The sequence below is a fragment of the Camelus dromedarius genome, chromosome 10 (assembly GCF_036321535.1).
Source record: "Camelus dromedarius isolate mCamDro1 chromosome 10, mCamDro1.pat, whole genome shotgun sequence".
In the NCBI taxonomy this organism is placed as follows: Eukaryota; Metazoa; Chordata; class Mammalia; order Artiodactyla; family Camelidae; genus Camelus; species Camelus dromedarius.
The window spans coordinates 1,244,061-1,262,767 of NC_087445.1; the positions used below are offsets into that span (position 1 = coordinate 1,244,061).

Here is an 18,707-nt window from a genome sequence, read left to right on the forward strand (position 1 = left end):
GAGCCTCAGTTTTCAGTTCTAGAAAATGGTACCAACATGACACCTCTCTGTGACACCTGTCTGCCTACCTATCTCTAAAAGTGGCAGCAGTAACACCTGAGGTGTCAGTGTGAGTGTTGAGAATGTAATAATCACCACCCAGGAGGTATGCTAAGTGCTTCACAAGTACCTGGGTGAGTTCTGAGCTCTGTGAAGAACTAAGCACAGTGTACCGTACCTGGTAAGCAACTGATAAATGCTGGGGCCTGTTATCATTATTTGCAAAGTAAGAAATGGAAGTCTCAGAGATGAGGACTGCTCACAGTCAGGCTGGCTTCCCCTGCACCAGTCAGGTTGGGCTCCTGAAGTTTCTGGCTTCGATGAATGACGAATCGGGGGACGTGGACACTGCTGGTTTAAGTGCTTCGGTACTGCGGTTGGGGGAGGGAACTCGGCAGTGCCCAGGCCAGGCTCTTTGGGCCCCTTTGCAGCCTCTGATCTGCAGGCTGAGCACTGCTTATCTGCACTAATTCACATCAGGGTGGGAATGGTGGACAGTGCTTAATAGATACCCCGTTCCCAGAGCCATCCAGGCTGTCACCAGGAGGAAGGACTCTGGAGAGGAGGGTGACAGCTAGAGTTCAGGTGGGAAGGCCTGATGGTACTCCAGATGGTGGGCCGCTCACCAAGGTGAGAGAGGGTCAGGGAGGGAGATAATCGCTTTTCTTCCTGCTTCCCTCTTCTCCAGACTCTTTTTTCCCCATCCTCACCCTCCTCAGCTTGTCTCTCTCAGCTAAGGCCCTGCCGAGGCTGTGGTTGAGGGGTCACCTATTGGGGGAAGGTGGCCAATAATGTGAGGGCAGATTTTTCACTTAATAGGAAGGAAGACCTCAACTGAGCTGCCTGTAAGTGGAGCAAATGGCCCTTAGCAGCTGCAGGCCTCGGCTGAGGGTCTGTTGAGGATGCTTCTGTGGGGTGAGCTGGACCAGGCTTCCTGCCCCAAGCCTGGAATTCTGTGCTTGTGGTGGCCAGGATCTCCATGAAGATTTTGCTGAGAGTGGGTGGGGAAGACAGACAGAGTGAGGGAGCACAGACAGGTTCCTTACTCCAAGACAGGAGTCAGCTCTGCTCCAGCATCATGAAATGATCATGGATGCTCAAAGAATTCAGCAGCTGGGTAGGGGGCAGGGGAGAGCCTGCTACAGAATGCCTTGGGGAAAGATCCCTCAGAGCCAGGCCCCCTCCCCCTCTCACACACATCAAAGACTCTGACCACCGCAAGTGAGGTAGCGGGACCACTTCAGGGCAAAAGATGCAGGGCCCAGAGCAACACTACCGCACTTTCGGGTCCCCCCTCCTCTTACATCCCTGTGGCCACCAGCAGAGCTCAGCAATCTGGGACACATACAGGAGACTGGGCCTGCTGCCCTCCCTGCACCTTAGGTCTTCTGGGGGCTCTGACCAGGGCCCTGGGCAGCTCAGATTCCAGGTAACTGCTTTCTCCTTACAGAGCTGACCCGTGCCAGCACGCTCCTGGGTCCCCTGAATTCCGTCCTCCTCTGTGGGCTGAGCATCAGGGGAAGTCCAGAGATCCTGTGAGGGAGGGTGGGCTGTCCCCAGGCAGGAAAGAGGGGTAAGGGAAGTTGTATTCCAGCCAGAAACTCGGTCGGGGAAGGTAGGAGGGAGGAGGGAACAGGAGGAACCCCCCTGGCTGCCCCCTTCCCTGCCGCTGTGTCTGAAGAAAGTTAGAGCCAAGGAGTTGCTCCTCCGGCTTCTGAACCAGGAAGGACGTCCTCCGGGGTCTCACCCCTCACCCAGGGGGTCTCCCAGACCTGTCTTCCCCTTGTACCCTCAGTCCACCTTCTCCTCCGGGGAATCCCTCGGCCCACCTTCTTCCAGGTGAGGGTCTTCCAGCCCACCTTCTTCCCTGGCGGGAGTGCCTAGCCCACCTTCTCCTCTGGAGGGGTCTCGCAGCCCACTTTCTCCCCTGGCACGGTCTCCCCCCGCCCACCTTCTCTCCCTGCAGGTCCCCTGACCCACCTTCTCCTGGAAGGGTCCCCCGGTCCCTCTTCTCCCCCAGCAGGGTTCCCTGGCCCACCTTCTCCCTCGCCGGGGTACCCCGGCCCGCCTTCCCCGCTGTCCCCGGCCCGCCTTCCCGCGGCTGGAGCGGCGGCCCAGGCTGGCGGGCGGAGGCGGCGCCACCCGGGGCGCTGACGTAGAGGCCGCTCGGCGGCCGGGGGTCCCTTCGGTGGGGCCGCGGCTCCCCGCCCGCCGCCCCCGCGCGTCCATTCCCTTTTGTGTCCCGCGCGCGGCCCGTCCCCCGCGCACACTCGCGCCCTGCGCCCCGCGGGCCGGCGGGCGGCTCCCGGCGCGGCCCTGCACCGCGCGCCCTGCTTTGTGTGGACGCGCCGGCCGGGTGCGCGCGGGCTGTCGTGCGCCCCCGGCCCCGTCCCCGGCCCCGGCCCCGGCTCCGGCCCCCGCCCGGCCCGGCCCGCCCGGCCCGACCCGGGAGCGCAGCGCGGGCCGAGGGGCGGGCGGGCGGCGCGGCGAACATGGCGACGGTGCCCGTGTACTGCGTCTGCCGGCTCCCCTACGACGTTACCCGCTTCATGATCGAGTGCGACGCCTGCAAGGACTGGTTCCACGGCAGGTGAGCGCACAGCCGCCCGCCTCCGGCCCCGGCTCGGGCCCCCCGGCTCCCGGCTCCCGGCCCCCCGGGCCCCAGCCCGGCCGGGTGAGCGCCCCGCAGGCCCCCGCCCGCCGCCTCCCGGCGGCCGCGCGCCCTTTTGTGCCCGGGGCGGGGGCTGAGGCCGGGCGGGCGCCCCTCGCCGCCGCCGCGCACAAAGCGGGCCCGCGGGGGGCGGCGGGCGGGGGCCGGGCAGGGAAGTTGGGGCGCCGGGGCCGGCCGGGCCGACTGACAGCGGGGCCGCGGAGGCCGGGCTCCCGAGGCCCAGGCCCGGCGCCCGGCGCCTCCCCCGCGAAGTTGCAGGAACTTTCCCCGCGCGGGCCCCGGAGAGGCGCGCGTGGCGGGCTCGGACGCTGGCGGGGCTGGGACGGACGTGGGGCCCGGCCAGGTGGCGGCCGGCGCGCCCACCCTCCGCCGCGGTCCGGAGCTCCGGGACCTCGTCCCGGCGGCCGGGACCCCTTCCTGGCCCCCGCGGGGCTCGCGGAGCCAGCCGGCCTGCGCTTCCCCCGGTGGGAGTGTGTGTGACAGAACGGTGTCTGTGTGTGTGTGTGTGTGTGTGGGTGGGGGGTGCTGTGGCTTTGCCGCCTCCTCCCTGGCTTTCCCCGCTGCCCTCCTGTCTGTTGCAGACCACAGGCCCACCCGGGTTTTCACTTGACCTTACGCTCTCGGAGGAAGGTGGGGTAGGGGGAGATACAGCTTGGTCTTTGCCCGTGACCATGACCTGGCCCTGCGCCGAGTTTTCAAAAGCCCGAGGCCCCTTCCCACCCAGAAGTAAGTGGAGGAGGAGGAAGAGGAGGTGACACTGGTGCCCAGACTGCTCCAACAGGTTCTCATGTGTTCGGGCCTCAGCAGGACCCGCCAGGGGCTGGCCGGGGCAGTGTGCCCTCCTAGGTTCCAGTCTTAAACGCAGCCGGGCTGGGGGCAAGAGACAGGTCTGGGGTGGTAGGTGGTCCCTCGTCCCCCAAAGAGGAGAACCTCCCCCTGGTTTTAACTGTGGATGGGCCAGTGGCCCTTAAACGTGGGCTGTGGTGTCTAGTCCCTGCCAGTTTACATGTGGGCCGCCAGGCAGCTAGATGTGACAGGGCCGGCTCAGGTTGGTCAGCGCCAGGCCTGAGTCCCCGGGGCTCAGTGCCTGTGACAGGGACCCCAGGGGGAAGGGGCTGGGGATGCACGGGGCAGGGACACCCACTGGGCCTCTTGGGCTGCTTTCCTGTGGCTGTCCAGGGCTGCGGAGACCCCAAAGAGCAGCGGTGCCTGGAGCGTGAACCCTAGGCTCTGCCCAGAACAGTGCTGCTATGCACACCCACCAGCTGGCATCCTTTCAGAGTTCATGGCTGGATCAAGGGTGAGAGCTGCTATATGATCTTTCATGGCTCCATGGTTGCAGAGATGCTGAGAAGCTGGCCTTGAGTGCTCTGACAGTGGTGGGGCCTCTCCCTCCTCCCCCACCCCCACCCCAGACCTGCAAGAGCTCCCTAGGTACCCAGGCTGGAGGAGTGTGAGGGCCTGGGGGGACCCTTGTCTGGCTGCTCACGGGTCCTCTCCCCTGGATTGAGAAGGCAAGGCCGGTTCTGAGCTAGACTTTGAGAAGAGGGTAGGGAGTGGGAGGAGTGGAGGGGGTAGAGGGAGTCCCAGGAATGAAGGGCAGGCAGGGGAGGGGGGCTGAGGGCTGGCCTGAGGGTCTGGTGGCATTTGCCGGATTGGCTTAGGCAGAGGCAGGGAGAAGGATGCATCCTGGCACCTTAAAGGGCATGTTTTGGGGAGGTCTTGTTTCCTTGTTTCTTGTTTCTCATGTGAGGTCTTGATCTGGTCTGACACAGGCACAGATCACTTGATCAGCGCAGATTCACGTCCACCTATGTGGGGTCGCTCCGGGGTCTGTGCTTCCCCCCTGCCATGGGGCACATCTTTTCTGCATCTAATCAGGGGTCCCTTGTGGAAATGAGCCTTGAGGCTGGAACGCCTTCTGGAGTCCCTAGTCCCCTGCACGGCTCAGAGGAGGTGTTGTGATGGGGCGACTCAGGGTCAGGGATTGGGACTTTTGTGGGCGAGGCTGGGCAAGGCCACGTGTGGCCCCCACAGCCCTGGGCAGACCCCCCTTGGCTGTGCCAGGAAGGTGTGTGACGTGATCCACATGTTTCCTGACCTCCAGATACTCCCAGATGGATGACCCTTCACTCCAGATCCCTGTACACCAGTATTGTTGTTTACTTCACGTTCAACAGCTCGAGTCACTTTTAAAAAGTTTAAAGACTTTTTATTTTGAGAGATTTTTAGACCTACAGAAGAGTTGCAAAAATGGTATAGTTTCCCTAGACCCCACATCTTCCGTCCCCTGAAGTTAAGGGTCTTATCAAATTATGCTGTAAGCATGGAAACTGAGGCAGAAGCCTTAGCTTAGTGCTGCTAACCAAGCTCTGGGCCTCGGGCAGGCTTGCTTAGTTCCAGGACCCCACGTTGCATTTCACTCTCATGTCTCCTTCCTCTCCTGAATATTTCTTAAAGAAGGAAACTTCGTATCATTCCCTGAAATAGAATATTAGTATAACTTGCCGTAGACAGTACCTGTAAAAATAAACATAGCTGTTAAAGTAACAGGCTCCCTCTTGTGACCCATCACATTCCTCCAGCGCACCTCATTTTGGGGGGATTGGAAGGGGATCTCTGACACTCACAGTGGCCAGGCCTTTGCTGGGAGGACTCCGGCAGCGTCGCCAGCCGAGAACGTGGTTGGGGCAGCCTCTTTCTAGGGGCAGAGCCTGCTCACAGCCTGCGCCCACGTATGCAGGAAGCCTCGGGTACCCTGACCACCCCTCCTTGTGTTCCCCAGGGAGGCCTCTCCGCCGCGCGGTGCTGGAACGCAGTCAGCCAGGTGTTCCTCCCCATCTTGACTGTGGCTGGTCACTCTTGGGGCTGGGGTACCGTGTCAGCCCAGCCTGCCTTCACTGGCACTCGCTACTGCATTGCCTGGGAATTGCCTTTGACTAGGAAGGGATGGATTTTCTGGCCACTTGTCCTCAGAGCTGTCTCATCTGTGTATTTGGCAGGAAAGTGTGGCACTACTTGGGACTGGGGACTTTCCTCCCCAGTTAGGGTGCCACAAAGCCACACAGGCCAAAAACGAAGTGGCTTCTCATTCCTGTGTCTTCTGCCAGACCCCGTGTGTCCCTCCACCCCTGCCTTCTGCAAGGCGCCTGGCTGTGGACCAGTCACTCTGGGGAATGGTCTGGGCATCTCGCCTTGTCACCAGCTCTGTCTGTTGTGGGAAACAGGAATGATTCTGTTAAAGGGTCAGATATCCTAAATCTTCCTGGCCCTCTTTAACTTCCTGTTGTATCGAACCTGAAGGGTTTTTGGAAGCATAATCAGTAAAGTTGATTTGAAAAGGTCTGAAAGCTGAAGGTGCTGTGCAAGTCCTTCAGTGGTGGAAGTTTGGTTTATTCTGTGTGGGTGCAGTGCTGGCTGTGGGGGTTCCTGGGGTAATAAGGCGGGTCCCTTGCCTCTTACAGGGTTTTTTTCTATGGGAGTCAGACTTGTGGATGGGGAGCTCCATGCCAGCCTGGGGAGCCCTGTGAGAGCCCTGAGGAAGCAGCGTGTGGGAGCAGGAGGCTGCACCAGGGATGGCCTGCGGGGTGGCCGGGAGGTGAGAGCCACGCTGGGGGCTCAGCAGAGCAGTGGTGGGAGGGCACTGAGGGTTTGACAGGGTCTCTCTGGCTGCTGTGGGCACAGTTGGAGAAGGGAGCGGGGACAGGAGCCACCGTCCAGGAGAGAGGTGACAGGCAGGACCTGGGGGTGAGGACTGGGATGGGGAGAAAGGGTGAAATTCTGCAGGTATTCAGGAGGTGATCTGACAAGCCTTGCCTGGTGTGGATCCCCTCTGATTCCTGTGTGTCCATCCACCCATCCGGGCTCCACCTGCCCTCCCCAGCAGGGCCCTGTCTCTGTGCCCACGTCCCCCAGGACTGGTTGGCCGTTGCTGGCTCTTGCCATGTCTTTCACCACACTCAGCCTTAAGCTTCTTGGGGCAGAGCCTCTTCCCGGGCCCTCGGCCCTCACGGGTGCCCAGTACCACAGAGTGGGACTCATGCATGGCTCTGTTGGCCAGCGGAGTGTGTGCACTTTTGAAGGGGAAGGTGGGACCACCAGGGATCAGGCCTCAACATCACAGTCTGGGTGATCAGATCTGACAACTAAGTCCTCAAGCCTGGATTCCCTGAATACTGCGGGGAGCGCCATTCACATGGAGATGGAGACGTGGCTTGTTTGACGTGTCTCGAAATAACGATTCATCCCTTTTTAATGAAGAATTCTCACTGTGTGAGTTTAAGAAGTTCCAGAGGAGGATGGGGGAATGTCCTGCCAACTTACAGAGGGCAGAGCAGATGTCTCCTGTCCATCGATCCTCTCCAAATGAGATGTCTAAAGGGAAGCGATTTGGAGTCGAGCTCATGGTAATCACCAGAATGTTTGCTTTTATTGAAAATTTTGGCCTGGAAATGTACTTGGTGTGAGCCTCTGCACTGCCCACGTTTTGTGGGGGGCTACTTTGGCTCAGGGGCCGTTGCAGATGGTCTGAGATCTGCAAAGGCTTGGGGTGCTTGGCGCGGACCCTGCCACTCCCGGGGGCCCCATCCTCTGGGGCCATCCCCTCGCCTCTGTGCTTGTGGCACCTGGCCATGTGGCAGGGCCTTTTTCCAAAAGAATGAGGAGAGTTGCTGTTGGGAGTGAGTATCGGCCAGAAAATAATGTTCCGTGACGGAGCATGCGAGAAGACTCTAACTCCTAAGATTCCGGTGTGAGTAAAGCAAAGCCATCAGTTGACTTCTGAACGACTGATGTGAGTAATGGCGCTGCAGGGCTCGCGCTCGGGCTGGCCTGTGTGGTGTCAGGATTCACAGCCGTCCTCTTCCCTGCTTCCCACCGTGACCTGGGTGGTGGGCCGGGCGGGCCACCTTGTCCTCCCACTGCTGGCAGAGGTGGACACCCCTCCGCCAGGTGCAGGGGGGAAGTGGTGTCTGGCTTCTTCTGGCTCACAACCAGATGCTGACAACCCCGTTCCTGTCCATGGTTTCGAAATTGCAACGTGAATGGCAACACCTTCTCAGGAGGAAGGTCCCGTCCGGTGCCAAGTAGGGAAGCTGGACCCTCTGCATCTCAGGTGTGCCCAGTGTCCTGCTGGCCTCGCACTTAGAGTTGTGTCTCCATCTCTGTACTTGTCCTTCTCTGTCTCGCTCCATCTCCATTCCGCCACGCTTCTTGGTTCTCAGCTTTATGGCTTGGTGGGAAGTGAGCTTAACCGTGCTCTTTGCAGTGGGGCTTGGCCCTGTGCTTTAGGGTGTAGGGTCTTTTCACTTCCCCCCGAAGTGCGGGTCATCCGTGGAAAAATATCTGTGAAAAGACATAGTTAGAATTTCAGCCACTGACTGGCTTTGACCTCAGAGCGTAAGAACTGAAGGTCCTTGTGGGGTTTGTCCAGGCAAATGGAGAAGCCAGCCTTTCATCTTTTTAAAAAAATTTACATCCCATAAAATTAACCAATTTAACAGTCTATAGCATTGAGTGCATTCAGAATGTTTTGCAGCCATCACCTCTGTCTAGCTCCCAGATATTTTTATCACCCTAAAAGTAAACCCATTAAACAACTTTCCCCTCCCTCCTCCCCCGAGCCTTGGACAACCACCCGTCTGTGGACTTACCTATTCTGGACATTTCGTATGAATGGAGCCATACCGTATGTAACCTTTTGTGTCTGGCTTCTTTCACTTAGCATAATGTTTTTTAGGTTCATCCATGTTGTGGCGTGGATGAGAGCTTCATTGATTTTTTATGGCTGAATAATACTCCATTGTAAGGATATATCACAGTTTGTACATCCATTCCTCTGTTTATGGGCGTTTGGGCTTTTTCCAGCTGTGGCTATTTTCATTTGTGCTGGTGTGAACATTTGTGTACAGATGTTTGTTTAAAGACCTGTTTTCAATTTGGGGGGACTTGCTGGGTCATGTGGTCACTCTCTGTTTAACTTTTTGAGTAACCAGCAAACTGTTTTCCACAGCGCTGCACCATTTTACATTCTTCCCACTGATGTGGGAGCAATCTGATTTCTCCTCGTTCTTACCAACACTTGTTACTTTCCGTCTTTTAAATTACGGATGTACTAGTGGGTGGTATCTCATAATGGATTTTGTTTTGCATTTTCCTCATGGCTGACGACGTTGAGTGTGTTTTCATGTGCTTGTTGTCCATTTGTATGTCTTTTTTAACAAATGTCTGTTGAAACAGTGCTCATTTTTAAATTGATCTTTTTTTTATTGTTGAATTGTGAACAGCTCTTTATATATTCTGGACACTAGACCCTTATCAGATACAACATTTGCACATATTGTTTTATGTCTGTGGTAATGCCCATTGATGCACAAACATTTTTAATTTTGATGAAGTCCAATTTATCTTTTTCTTATGTTGCTTGTGCTTTTTGTGTCCTATCTAAGAATCCATTGCCAAATCTGAGGTCGTGAAGATTTACTCCCTTGATTTCTTCTAGGAGTTTTATAATTTTAGCTCTGATATTTAGTGTTTGATTTATTCTCAGTTAATTTTTGTGTATGATTTGAGATGGGGATCCAACTTCTTTTGTCTGCATGTGGATATCCAGTTGTCCTAGCACCATTTGCTGAAAAGACTGTTCTTTCCCTATTGAAAATCGTGGTAGCCTCATTGAAAATCATTTGACCATATACCACGAGGATTTGATTCTGGACTCTATTCCATTCCTTTGGTGGATTTATGTCTATCTTTATGCCAGTGCCGCACTGTTTTGATTACCGTAGCTTTGTAGTAAGCTTTGAAATCAGGAAATGTGAGACCTCCAACCTTGATCTTTTTAAAAAAAAAATGTTGTTTTGACTTTCGGGGGCTCTTTGCAATTCCATGTGAATTTGAAGATTGGCTTCTTCATTTCTGCGATAAGGGCTATTGGCATTTCAGCAGGGATTGTATTGAATCTGTAGATTATTTTGGGTAGTATTGACATCTTAAAATTACATCTTCCGATGCAGGAGCATGAGATGTCTTTCCATTTATTTAGATGTAGGTTTTCCCTGATTTCATTCAACAACGTTTGGTAGTTTTCAGTGTACAGGTTTTTTATTTCTTGATTAAGTTTATTACTCGGTATTTCATTCCTTTGGATGCAATTGTGGGTTGTTTTTGTGATTTCCTTTTTGTATTGTTCATTGCTGGTACTTTTATCCTTTCTATTAAAAAAAGAAAAGATCACCTTTTAACGTGTGGCAGCTGAGTTTCCAGAACCAGACACGTGAGGGGTGCAGGTGTTCATGCCCGTGCGGGATGTCACACACCCAGCTGCAGGCCTGTGGGTGCTCTGTGTCCAGAGTGTGTCTGCAGGCCCGGGGAGGGGGTGCTGCTCTCGTTTTTAATCATCAGTGTTTGCCGAGCCTTGCGTCTGCCACATCCTGGGCTAGGCATTTTCCATACATTGTGTCCGGGGCTCCTTCCTGTATTGTCTCTGTTGCCTTCACCCTGACCATCGAGGAAGCCGCAGTGGAGGAGGTCAGGGCCGGCTGCTGGGCACGTACTGCGTGTGCTCTTACTGACCTTCCCACTGCCCTTGAGGTGCTGGGTGGTGGTGGGCTGTTCTGATCGGGAGGGGAGCAACCTGAGGCTGAGGAGATCAGCTTGCTGAGGTCAACATGACGGACAGGACGGCAGCAGTGTGTTTGTCCTGGGTCTCCCCCGACCGGCGCCCTTTCATTGATGTGAGTGATGGGGGAGCGGTGCCCAGGGCCCCGGAAGTCAGGCAGGTCATGGCAGATGCGAACCTGCAGGACGGGTCAGCACTACTCCTGAGCTGAGCAGGCGTGAGGGCAGTGGATAAGCCCCTGGGACAGTAGTCCAGGCTGCTGACTAAGCCGCGAGCCGTATGCTGGAGTGGGCCTCATCCCCGGAAAGCTCTGGGCGCAGTCTCTGGCTGTGTGCATCTGGGGCTGGGTCCCTCAAGTGGGGTGCCATTTCATGCTTCACATGGATGTGCAGGCTGGGCCTCATTTCTTCTTGTACCCGACACACCGTGGGCTGCGTGATAAGTGTGCGTGGCTACACAGGCCTTGGGAGTGCCCTGGGGCCAGGTCTGAGCCCACAGAGGCCTCCCCTGGGGCAGCCAGCCTGGGGCTCGGAGCCCTAACCCTCTGTGGCCGGAACCCCAGACTGACGTATGACTAGCCCAGCTGCATGAACTCTGATACCCAAAAAATCTTGTAACTTTTTGACTTTGCCACACATCTTGCCCATCCCGTAGAAACCCTGCCAAAGCAGAGTCTGGGTGTGATTCTCGGGGAAGCTGGGCTGAGGGCGGTGAGAAAGTGCTGTCCCAGGGAGGGCACAGGGGCCCTTCCCTGCCCGGGGCCCGTCTCACCGTCCTCCTGGGCTGACTTGCCATTGACTGGAGAGGACACAGATTTGAGGGGTTCAGTCCCTATCTCCTGGAGAAGAGACTGAGGCCTGGGGTCGTGGTGCATGGTGACTGTTAGCATCCTGGAATAATCCAAAGCTGCAGCCTGAGCCGGTCTGCCTCCCAGAGGAGCGAGGCCCAGGGAGGCGTGCAGCAGGGCTTCCTGAGAGCCCCCCAGGCCCTGTGGGGAGGGGGTCCCACAGTGTCCCACGAAGCAACAAGAGGCCGTGCATCGGAGCAGGAGGTGGGTTCTCACCAAACATCCTTCTGCTGATGTTTGCAAACTCCAGGATTAGTTACCATTGGTGCTTGTGGGGTCTCTTCTCTGCAAAGTCTAACACAACTCTGGCTAAGCTCCCAGCTGTTTTTGGAGCTACAGCGTGTAAAAAAAAGGGGCGCGCAGGTGGGTGAGGGGTGTTTGCTGCCATTTGTTTGCTCCCAGCATAAGACACTTTTCTGTCATCCTCTAATTCCTTCAGCAGCTTCCTGAGGGCACTCAACAGTCTGGCCCAGAGAGGGCCAGCAGCTGGCCTGGGTCACCCACTAAGTGGCACATGGGGCTTTGCCACTCTGCCCGCCCCTTGGGAAGTTTGGAGTCAGCCGGGCATTGCTTCTTCCCTGAGCTGCGTCCGTGCTGTTGGAGGATGGAAGCGTCAGGTGCTCATTGGCCTCGTTGATTCTCATGGTACCATGTCATCACGGTGACCTTTCGATCCCAGTCTGGGTGCTGGTGTTGCCAGCCCCCACCTGAGCCCAGCACTGCCCACGGGCCTCTCCAGCATCCGCTCCCACAGCCTGGGCCCCCTGTCTGCCAGGGCCCCTCCCACCTGCCCACTGAGCAGGCGCCAGGCATTTGCCTTCTGGTCCCTGGCTCCTATGTGGAGGTGGACGGGTGAGCCTGGGGGTGGCCCCCTAAGTGCAGGCAGGATGTGTGAGGGTGGGGCCGTGTCATATCGTGGGGCCCCCTTCTCTGAGCCGTAGCTAGGTGTGGGACTAGGGCTCTGAGGACCTTTTACCGGAGTTCTGCCTCAAAGGACAGGTACAAATGCTTTTCCCCCGTGTCCTCAGCCCAGTTCTGCCCAGCCTTGTGCCACGTGGTCCTCTGCTGGCCTTGCGGTGCCCCTTCCCAACTCCCATAGCCACCTCCCCACCCCCGACTCTCTCAAACCTCTAGGGCCTGAAGGCAGTGCTGGCAGTGGCTGAAGGGATTCAGTTCAGGGAATCCCTCTGGCCATCTGGGCACGGGTGAGGGAGACGCTTTGGAGCAGGGAGCCGTGAAGCCACTTTCCCAGGGTCCCCCATGCTGTGCCCCAGTCCTGCCCATCCGTGCCCTTCTCCAGCTCGCCAGGGCGCGGGGTTCCTTTCCTTTCCTCCACAGACGATGTGACCCTCTAGAATAGAAGGTGGGTGTTGGTGGGACCAGAGAACCCCATGTGGTTCTGCTCCTGCACACACTCGGTGGCCACGCTCCGGAGGTGCAGCCCTGTGTGACTTCCGTCTGCGGAGCAGCCATCCCGGCCTCCAGTGCTGGATTAAAGCTTGGAGAAGGAAGCAGACAGATTTGCATTCAATTTGAGAAAAGACTTTCTAATAATTGAAACTGGCCCCAAACCCGACACATCTGGGGAAATAGTCTTTACGTTAGATCAGGGTTTCTCAGCCTGGCTCTGTGGACACTGGGGCTAGAAAATTCTTTGCTGTGCGGGATGTGGAGCAGTGTCCCTGGCCTCTGCCTGCTAATCCAGTAGTACCCGCCCCCCCAGCTGTGACAGCAAAAGTGCCTCCAGGCATGGCCAGTGTCCCCTGGGGGGATAGCTGCCCCCAGTTGAGAATAAGAGGTGACTGAACTTCGTGGAAAATGGAGTTTCTGACCCCTTTTCTTTTCTTATATTTATTTATTGTGATAAAGAATAACTGCATTTTATTCACTTGAAAGTGGTTAATTGAATGAATTTGCAAATGGAACACTAGGACATGTTTTTTCAAAAAAGAGCATTAAAGAATATGTAGTGAAAAACTTGTCTTCTCCCTGGAACCAAATCATTTGCAGCGTCTTAAGAAAAACTCCAGAGAGATTTCTGTTTATACAACATTTGTGTCGCACAGCCACCCCCTCTCCCTTTCCCCAGGCGCACGGGAGCGCGCTGCCTGGGACGCGGCCCCCACCCCGGACTCCCTCGTGCGGGTGCCCCGGGGTGCTTCCTCCCGTCTCCTGTCTCCTGGTTGGCGTCTAGCTTGGTCCTCCTCTCGAGCTATGCAGTTTCGCACAGGGAGCACCCTGTTGCATCCAGTTATGTGTGTGTACGCGTGACTTTTATCTGGCAGATAAATTCCAAGACACAAAGGTGCCGAGTTGAAGGGGGCAGCATTTCAGGTTTTAAAATTGTCCGCTAGGTTGTACCAATTTCTGAACTTTTTGATCTTTTGTCAGTTCAGTCTGGAAAGTGAAAAGTTGTATCTCACTGTAGTTTTAAGGTGCAGTTTCCATATTATATTGTGTATTATATGTTATTATATCATCATTTCAGTTTGCAGTTGTCTGACTTTTACATCCCTTTCTCCTTACGATGGTAGGATTTGGGAAGCGGTCCGGATGCTTTTCTAATAAAGTCAGAAAGAGCAGGTTGAATCTGAGAAGTGGAAGGAGCAGCTGCCCTCCTCTGAGGCATGGGGGCCACGGGGGCTTCCCCCCATCCTCCCCGTCCTCCTGCTCCAGCAGCGCTCTGAGCCCCTAAACTTCCAAGGCTGGCAGACGGTGGAAGCTCGTCTGTTTGTTAAATATCCACCCCCACCTTTCTTTTGAGTCCTGTTGTGAGGTCAGGCCTCATTTGCTTTTATTTCCTTCATAGACTTTTATTTTAGACGTGTTTCAGGTTTATGGAAAAGTTGCAGCCATAGTAGCACTGTGCATACGCCTGGCTCAGTTTCTCTGATTGTTACCATCCCACGTCGCTGCCATACCCTGGTCACAGCTACGGAGCCCACGTGGCTTGGTTGGTCCTCCTCCTCTCGGTCCTCCCCACGGAACTAGGCTTCCTGGAGGCCGTGCGTGCGTAGCTATCCAGCTGTGATGGCTTCTCGGACCCCTTTGTCCTGTAATCATAACACTGAAGTCACTTAAGGGTTTGTATACCTCTGAGGAGCCATGTCTCCAATGCATGTGCCCCCATCCCAGGCACCGTCACGCACCCTGGAGCCTGGGGCCCCAGCCCAGTGTGGGCACCCCGACAGCTCACGGGGCTGCATGTGACCCTCTGAGGGAGCTGGGCACCACTCAGCAGCCCCGAGGTGGTCCCTGAGGCCCAGACATGGGAGCGTTCTCTGCATCGTCCGGACCACGATGCCGTTCCCTTTCAGTTTCTTCTAGATCTCAAACTTGTATTAGATTTCAGACTACTCTTTGGAAAAGAAAGATGTAATTAGACTGGTCTTTGGCACCTTCTCTCTGAAAAGCTGACCAAGAGAGCAGTTTGCGGCACCCCGCGATCTGCCACCATCCACTTAAGTGGCTCTGCCATCTAGACGCACCATTGGAGCAGGATGTGTGAGTGGGGGCTTCTTAGGAGCACTTGGTCTTAGCTCCCCTTTCACAAAAGGGAAATGGAGGCAGCACACCAGTGTCCTCCCGCAGCCTAGAGCTCTTTCCAGAGGTGTTCCCCACAGACGGGCTGGAGCCTTCTCAGTTGGTTCTCCCACCCGGTCCTGAGCAGCACAAACCTGATTGTGGGAAGCCCTGTGCCTCCTGTGATTGGGAGTGATGACTGTGGGCCCCTACTCAGGGCCACCTCGCTGTGTGGCTGGGCTGGGCTGCCCGTCTGCAGCGGGAGGCTGTGACCAGCCGGGCTTGGGGTCCCGGTGTTGAGAGGAGGCGGCCTGACGCCTTCCCTGCCCTGCGGTCGTCCTGCTGGGGCCCCGCCTCCTCGCCTGCCCATTTTCCTTCTCTGCGGGGCACGGGCAGCCTGGCCAGCTCCCTGAGGTCTCTCGTTGGAACTAAGGATCAGGATCCAGCCCATTTTCAGCCCCTCTGAGAGTCACTGGAGGCCTGAGGAGTGGCAAGGCAGGCCTGGTGGTCTCCTTGTCACTTCCCTCCTGACGCTCAGAGATTCCAGGACTCTGGTTCATTCTTAGACTCCCAGGGGGATCCCTGTGCAGACAGTCCCTGTGCTGAGGCCGCTGGTCTGGACGACAGCACGCAGGCGCAGAAGCCCTGTTGGACCGGAGTGTCCTCCTCGGGGAGCGCGCAGTCACCTCCTGCGCTGGCCTGTTGAGCGTGACCTGTGCGCGCTGCCAGTTAGTGAAGGAAGGCTCTTGGCGAAGTCACCCGGCAGCAGTTGGCGGCCTGCCATTCTTACTGGTCGCTTGGCAAGAGAACCCTTCCAGGCCTTTCCGGAAGTGTCCTGACTGTGGGGTGGAACTTACGGGTGAGGAATAATTCTGTGCTTGCTGGTATCTGTCGGTGTGAGTCCCACGGATGGACGGAGGGCCCTGATGTTCCCTGCGTGGTGACGTGCCTGGTCTGGGTGAGCCTCCTCTTGTCCTCGGGGCTCGTTCCGTGAGCCAGGCAAGGTCCCTGATTCAGGGAAGGCAGCACTGATGCTCAGTGTTCCTAACACACCGCTAGGTTGGAGGCGGTCCAGCCCAGCCAGTGTCCTTTCACCGTGCTCACTGCCCACTAGCCATGCTGGCTGCTGGTGAAGTGGGCAGTGGCCCTTGGGGCCCAGCTTGCACCATCTTAGCCTCATAGTCCCGGTTGCCTCTGGGATAGGGCCCATCAAAAGGCACATCCCTCAGGGGGCCGCGGGGGGATCTCTGCTTCAGGCCCCACACCTCGCGTCTGTGTCTTCTGGGAGTCTGGGCCAGGGGCCCGCTGGAGCCCATGCACGTTTCCATATCCTGATCTTTGCTTCTCTTGTTCTTTATGGTTAAGAAAAAAAAAAAAGGCAAAGATCAGATACTGGAATGTTCCAGAAGGACAGGACCTCTAATCCGTGAGCCCCTCTCACCTGTAGACACCGCAGCAGTGAGGACCTGAGCCCACCCCTCAGTCTAGGGCTGCCCCCTGGAGGGTCACAGCACAGAGCTGGTCCCCAGGTCCCACCCCTAAACACCCTCCCTGTTGCTGCCCTCAGGCTGGTGGTGGGGGCTGAGGCCAGGGGCCTCACCTCCCTTGTTCTAGAGTTCTACTTCTGTTAACATGACCTTGGACTGCATTTGCTCTCAAGTCAAATTTGTCTTCCCAGCCACCTTGTGAGTCTCTGAGGGCTTTATCCAGATGGAAGGCTGTAATTCCCAGGGCTTCCTGACAGAGGTATTTGCTCTTTATCTGCATACAATTGGTTTCCCTAGAAACTGCTAGAATAAATGTTCCAAAACCTGCTTCTGATTTTTAAAGAGACCATGCCGTGTATCTGGAATATCTGTTAAAAATCCACTGGAACAGGTTTAAAAACATATAAAGAGACATTTTGAATATTCATTTAATGCGACAAGGATTTTAGACTCTTAGAGTTGAGGGGATGATTAAGTAAATTATAATGTACTCACAATAGGAAATTATTCAGTCATCAACAGTGATGTTTACGACAAGATTTTAACGATATGGGAAAATGTTTATGCTATAATGTTAAATGGGAGGGAAAAAAAAAAGCAGGATTCTGCATTGTCTATACAGTGCATCAGTTGGTGTGAGGTAGGAGCCAGGCTGGATGCAAATGTGCTGACATGTTAGAGGGTTGAGAGCGGTTTTTCCCTGCTGCTTTCATCCTTCTCTGCACTTTCCAACTTGTTTTCCAGCAGCATAATATTAGTTTTATAATCAGAAATGACGAAGCATGAAAATTAGATTGTCAGAGTGTAGAGGTCACCCTGCCCCCACCTCCCATTTCACAGATTTTGTGGACTATAGATTTTTATAGACACTCAGGCTGGACTGTCTCCCTAGCACCGGGGGGCACAGCTGAGGGATGCCTTCTTTAGGACCCTGACTCTATTACTTAATTATTATTTTTTTATTCTGGGCAGGAAGGTAGTTAGGTTTTAAAATTTATTTTTAGAGGAGGTCCTGGGCATTGAACCCAGGACCTCATGCATGCTAAGCACATGCTCTACCACTTGAGCTATACCCTCCCCCTAGGACCCCTGACTCTAAATGCCCTTCCAGCAACCCAGCCCTTCTAAAGAGATGACCCCCGAGGAATGCACGTTAGCCTGGCCTGCAGCCTGTCTGCTGAGAAGGGGCTCTGTCAGCGGCTCAATGGCCCCATCTACCCCAGGGGTCTTTGTGCAGGTGGAGTTTTAAGCCCCATAGGACCCTGCTCTGTCAGAGCCCCCCCTCCTTTGGGGTCATCCCAGGAATGGGGCCTCAGGTTGATGGGTCGGGGTTGGGCCTGCACCTAACTGGGAGCAGTGACTGAGGCCACGTGACCACTTCCCAGAGCAGCAGGACCATCGTGCCCCCGGCTGCTCCCCTGACGGAATGTCCTACCCTAAGTGGGACCCAAGTGCACGGCCAGTTTTGGAGGACGGAGCCCATAAGGCAGACTCCTCCTGGTCTGTCCTGACGTCTCTCTCCTGCAGACTGGCAGCTAAGCCCCTAGTTACTGCACGCCACATGAAGGGAGAGCAGGTGGCGCCTTGGTGCCACAAAATGTGTGGTTTGCAAGGCTGATGCGGGTGTGACCCAAGAGGGGGCCCTTGGGGAGCCCAGCCTTACCAGATGGGCTGAGGGCAGGGGCCAGTCTAGGCTCGTTCCAGTCTGGGAGGCTAAACACTGCTCTGTAAACAGGGAGTCCTCCTGCCTGGGGCTTTAAACCATTACTTACAGATACCAAATGATTACTCATATACTCTCGGATACTTACAGATACTAAGTAATTATTTTCAGATGCTCCACCTGAAGGTGGAGAGTGGAGTAACCTAAGGGCAAAAAATGGGGAGCCTCTTTCCACTGGCTCTGCTTTAGGAGTGGCAGCAAAGCATTGTGAAAATAAAGCATAAGCATTGAGAAATTTAGGGTTTGGTGTTACAGAAAATATTTTCTGACCACATTCACTGTGTGACCATCCACTTTCAAAATGCCCAGTCTGGACTGCCCTGAGAACACGTGCATCTTTGTGTCTACGATGCACAGGATGAACGTTCCTACAGGTGCACCCACGGGGGCACACGTCCTTTACAAACAGGTGTATCCGCACGGCTGCCTTGCACCAAATGTGTGCGTATCCAAACATGCCTTAATTCCTTTTTTCTTACACATTTTAGAAAATTTAGTTTTATTCTTTCCAGCTTTATTGAGTTATAATTAACACAATTGTAATATATTTAAAGTGTACAATGTGATGATTTAATATACGTATACATTGTGGAAAGAGTGCCACAATGGAGTTAATTAACATATCCATCGTCTCACAGAGTTAATCTTTGTGTGTGTGTGTGTGTGTGTGTATGTGAGAGAGAGAACACTTAAACTCTACTCTCTCGGCAAGTTTCAATTATACAATATAGTGTTATGAACTACAGTCGCTGTGTCATATATTGTATCCTCAGACCTTTCTCATCTCACAGCTGAGTTTG

At 55.3% G+C, this 18,707-nt stretch overlaps 1 protein-coding gene across 4 annotated transcripts in view; it reads left to right on the forward strand.

The window, feature by feature from the left end:
• The first annotated feature begins 1,616 nt into the window (after positions 1-1,616).
• The window catches only part of PHF2 (PHD finger protein 2), an 88,761-nt gene continuing 71,670 nt past the window's right edge, over positions 1,617-18,707 (forward strand). For 3 of the 4 annotated variants that reach the window (XM_064490088.1, XM_064490090.1, XM_064490089.1), the window contains exon 1: positions 2,485-2,629. In XM_064490088.1, coding sequence (XP_064346158.1) covers positions 2,532-2,629 — 98 coding nt within the window. In that variant the 5' untranslated portion in view covers positions 2,485-2,531. Of the gene's footprint in view, positions 1,879-2,484; positions 2,630-18,707 lie in introns of those variants that run through there. The other variant, XM_031447225.2, reaches the window with a different exon arrangement.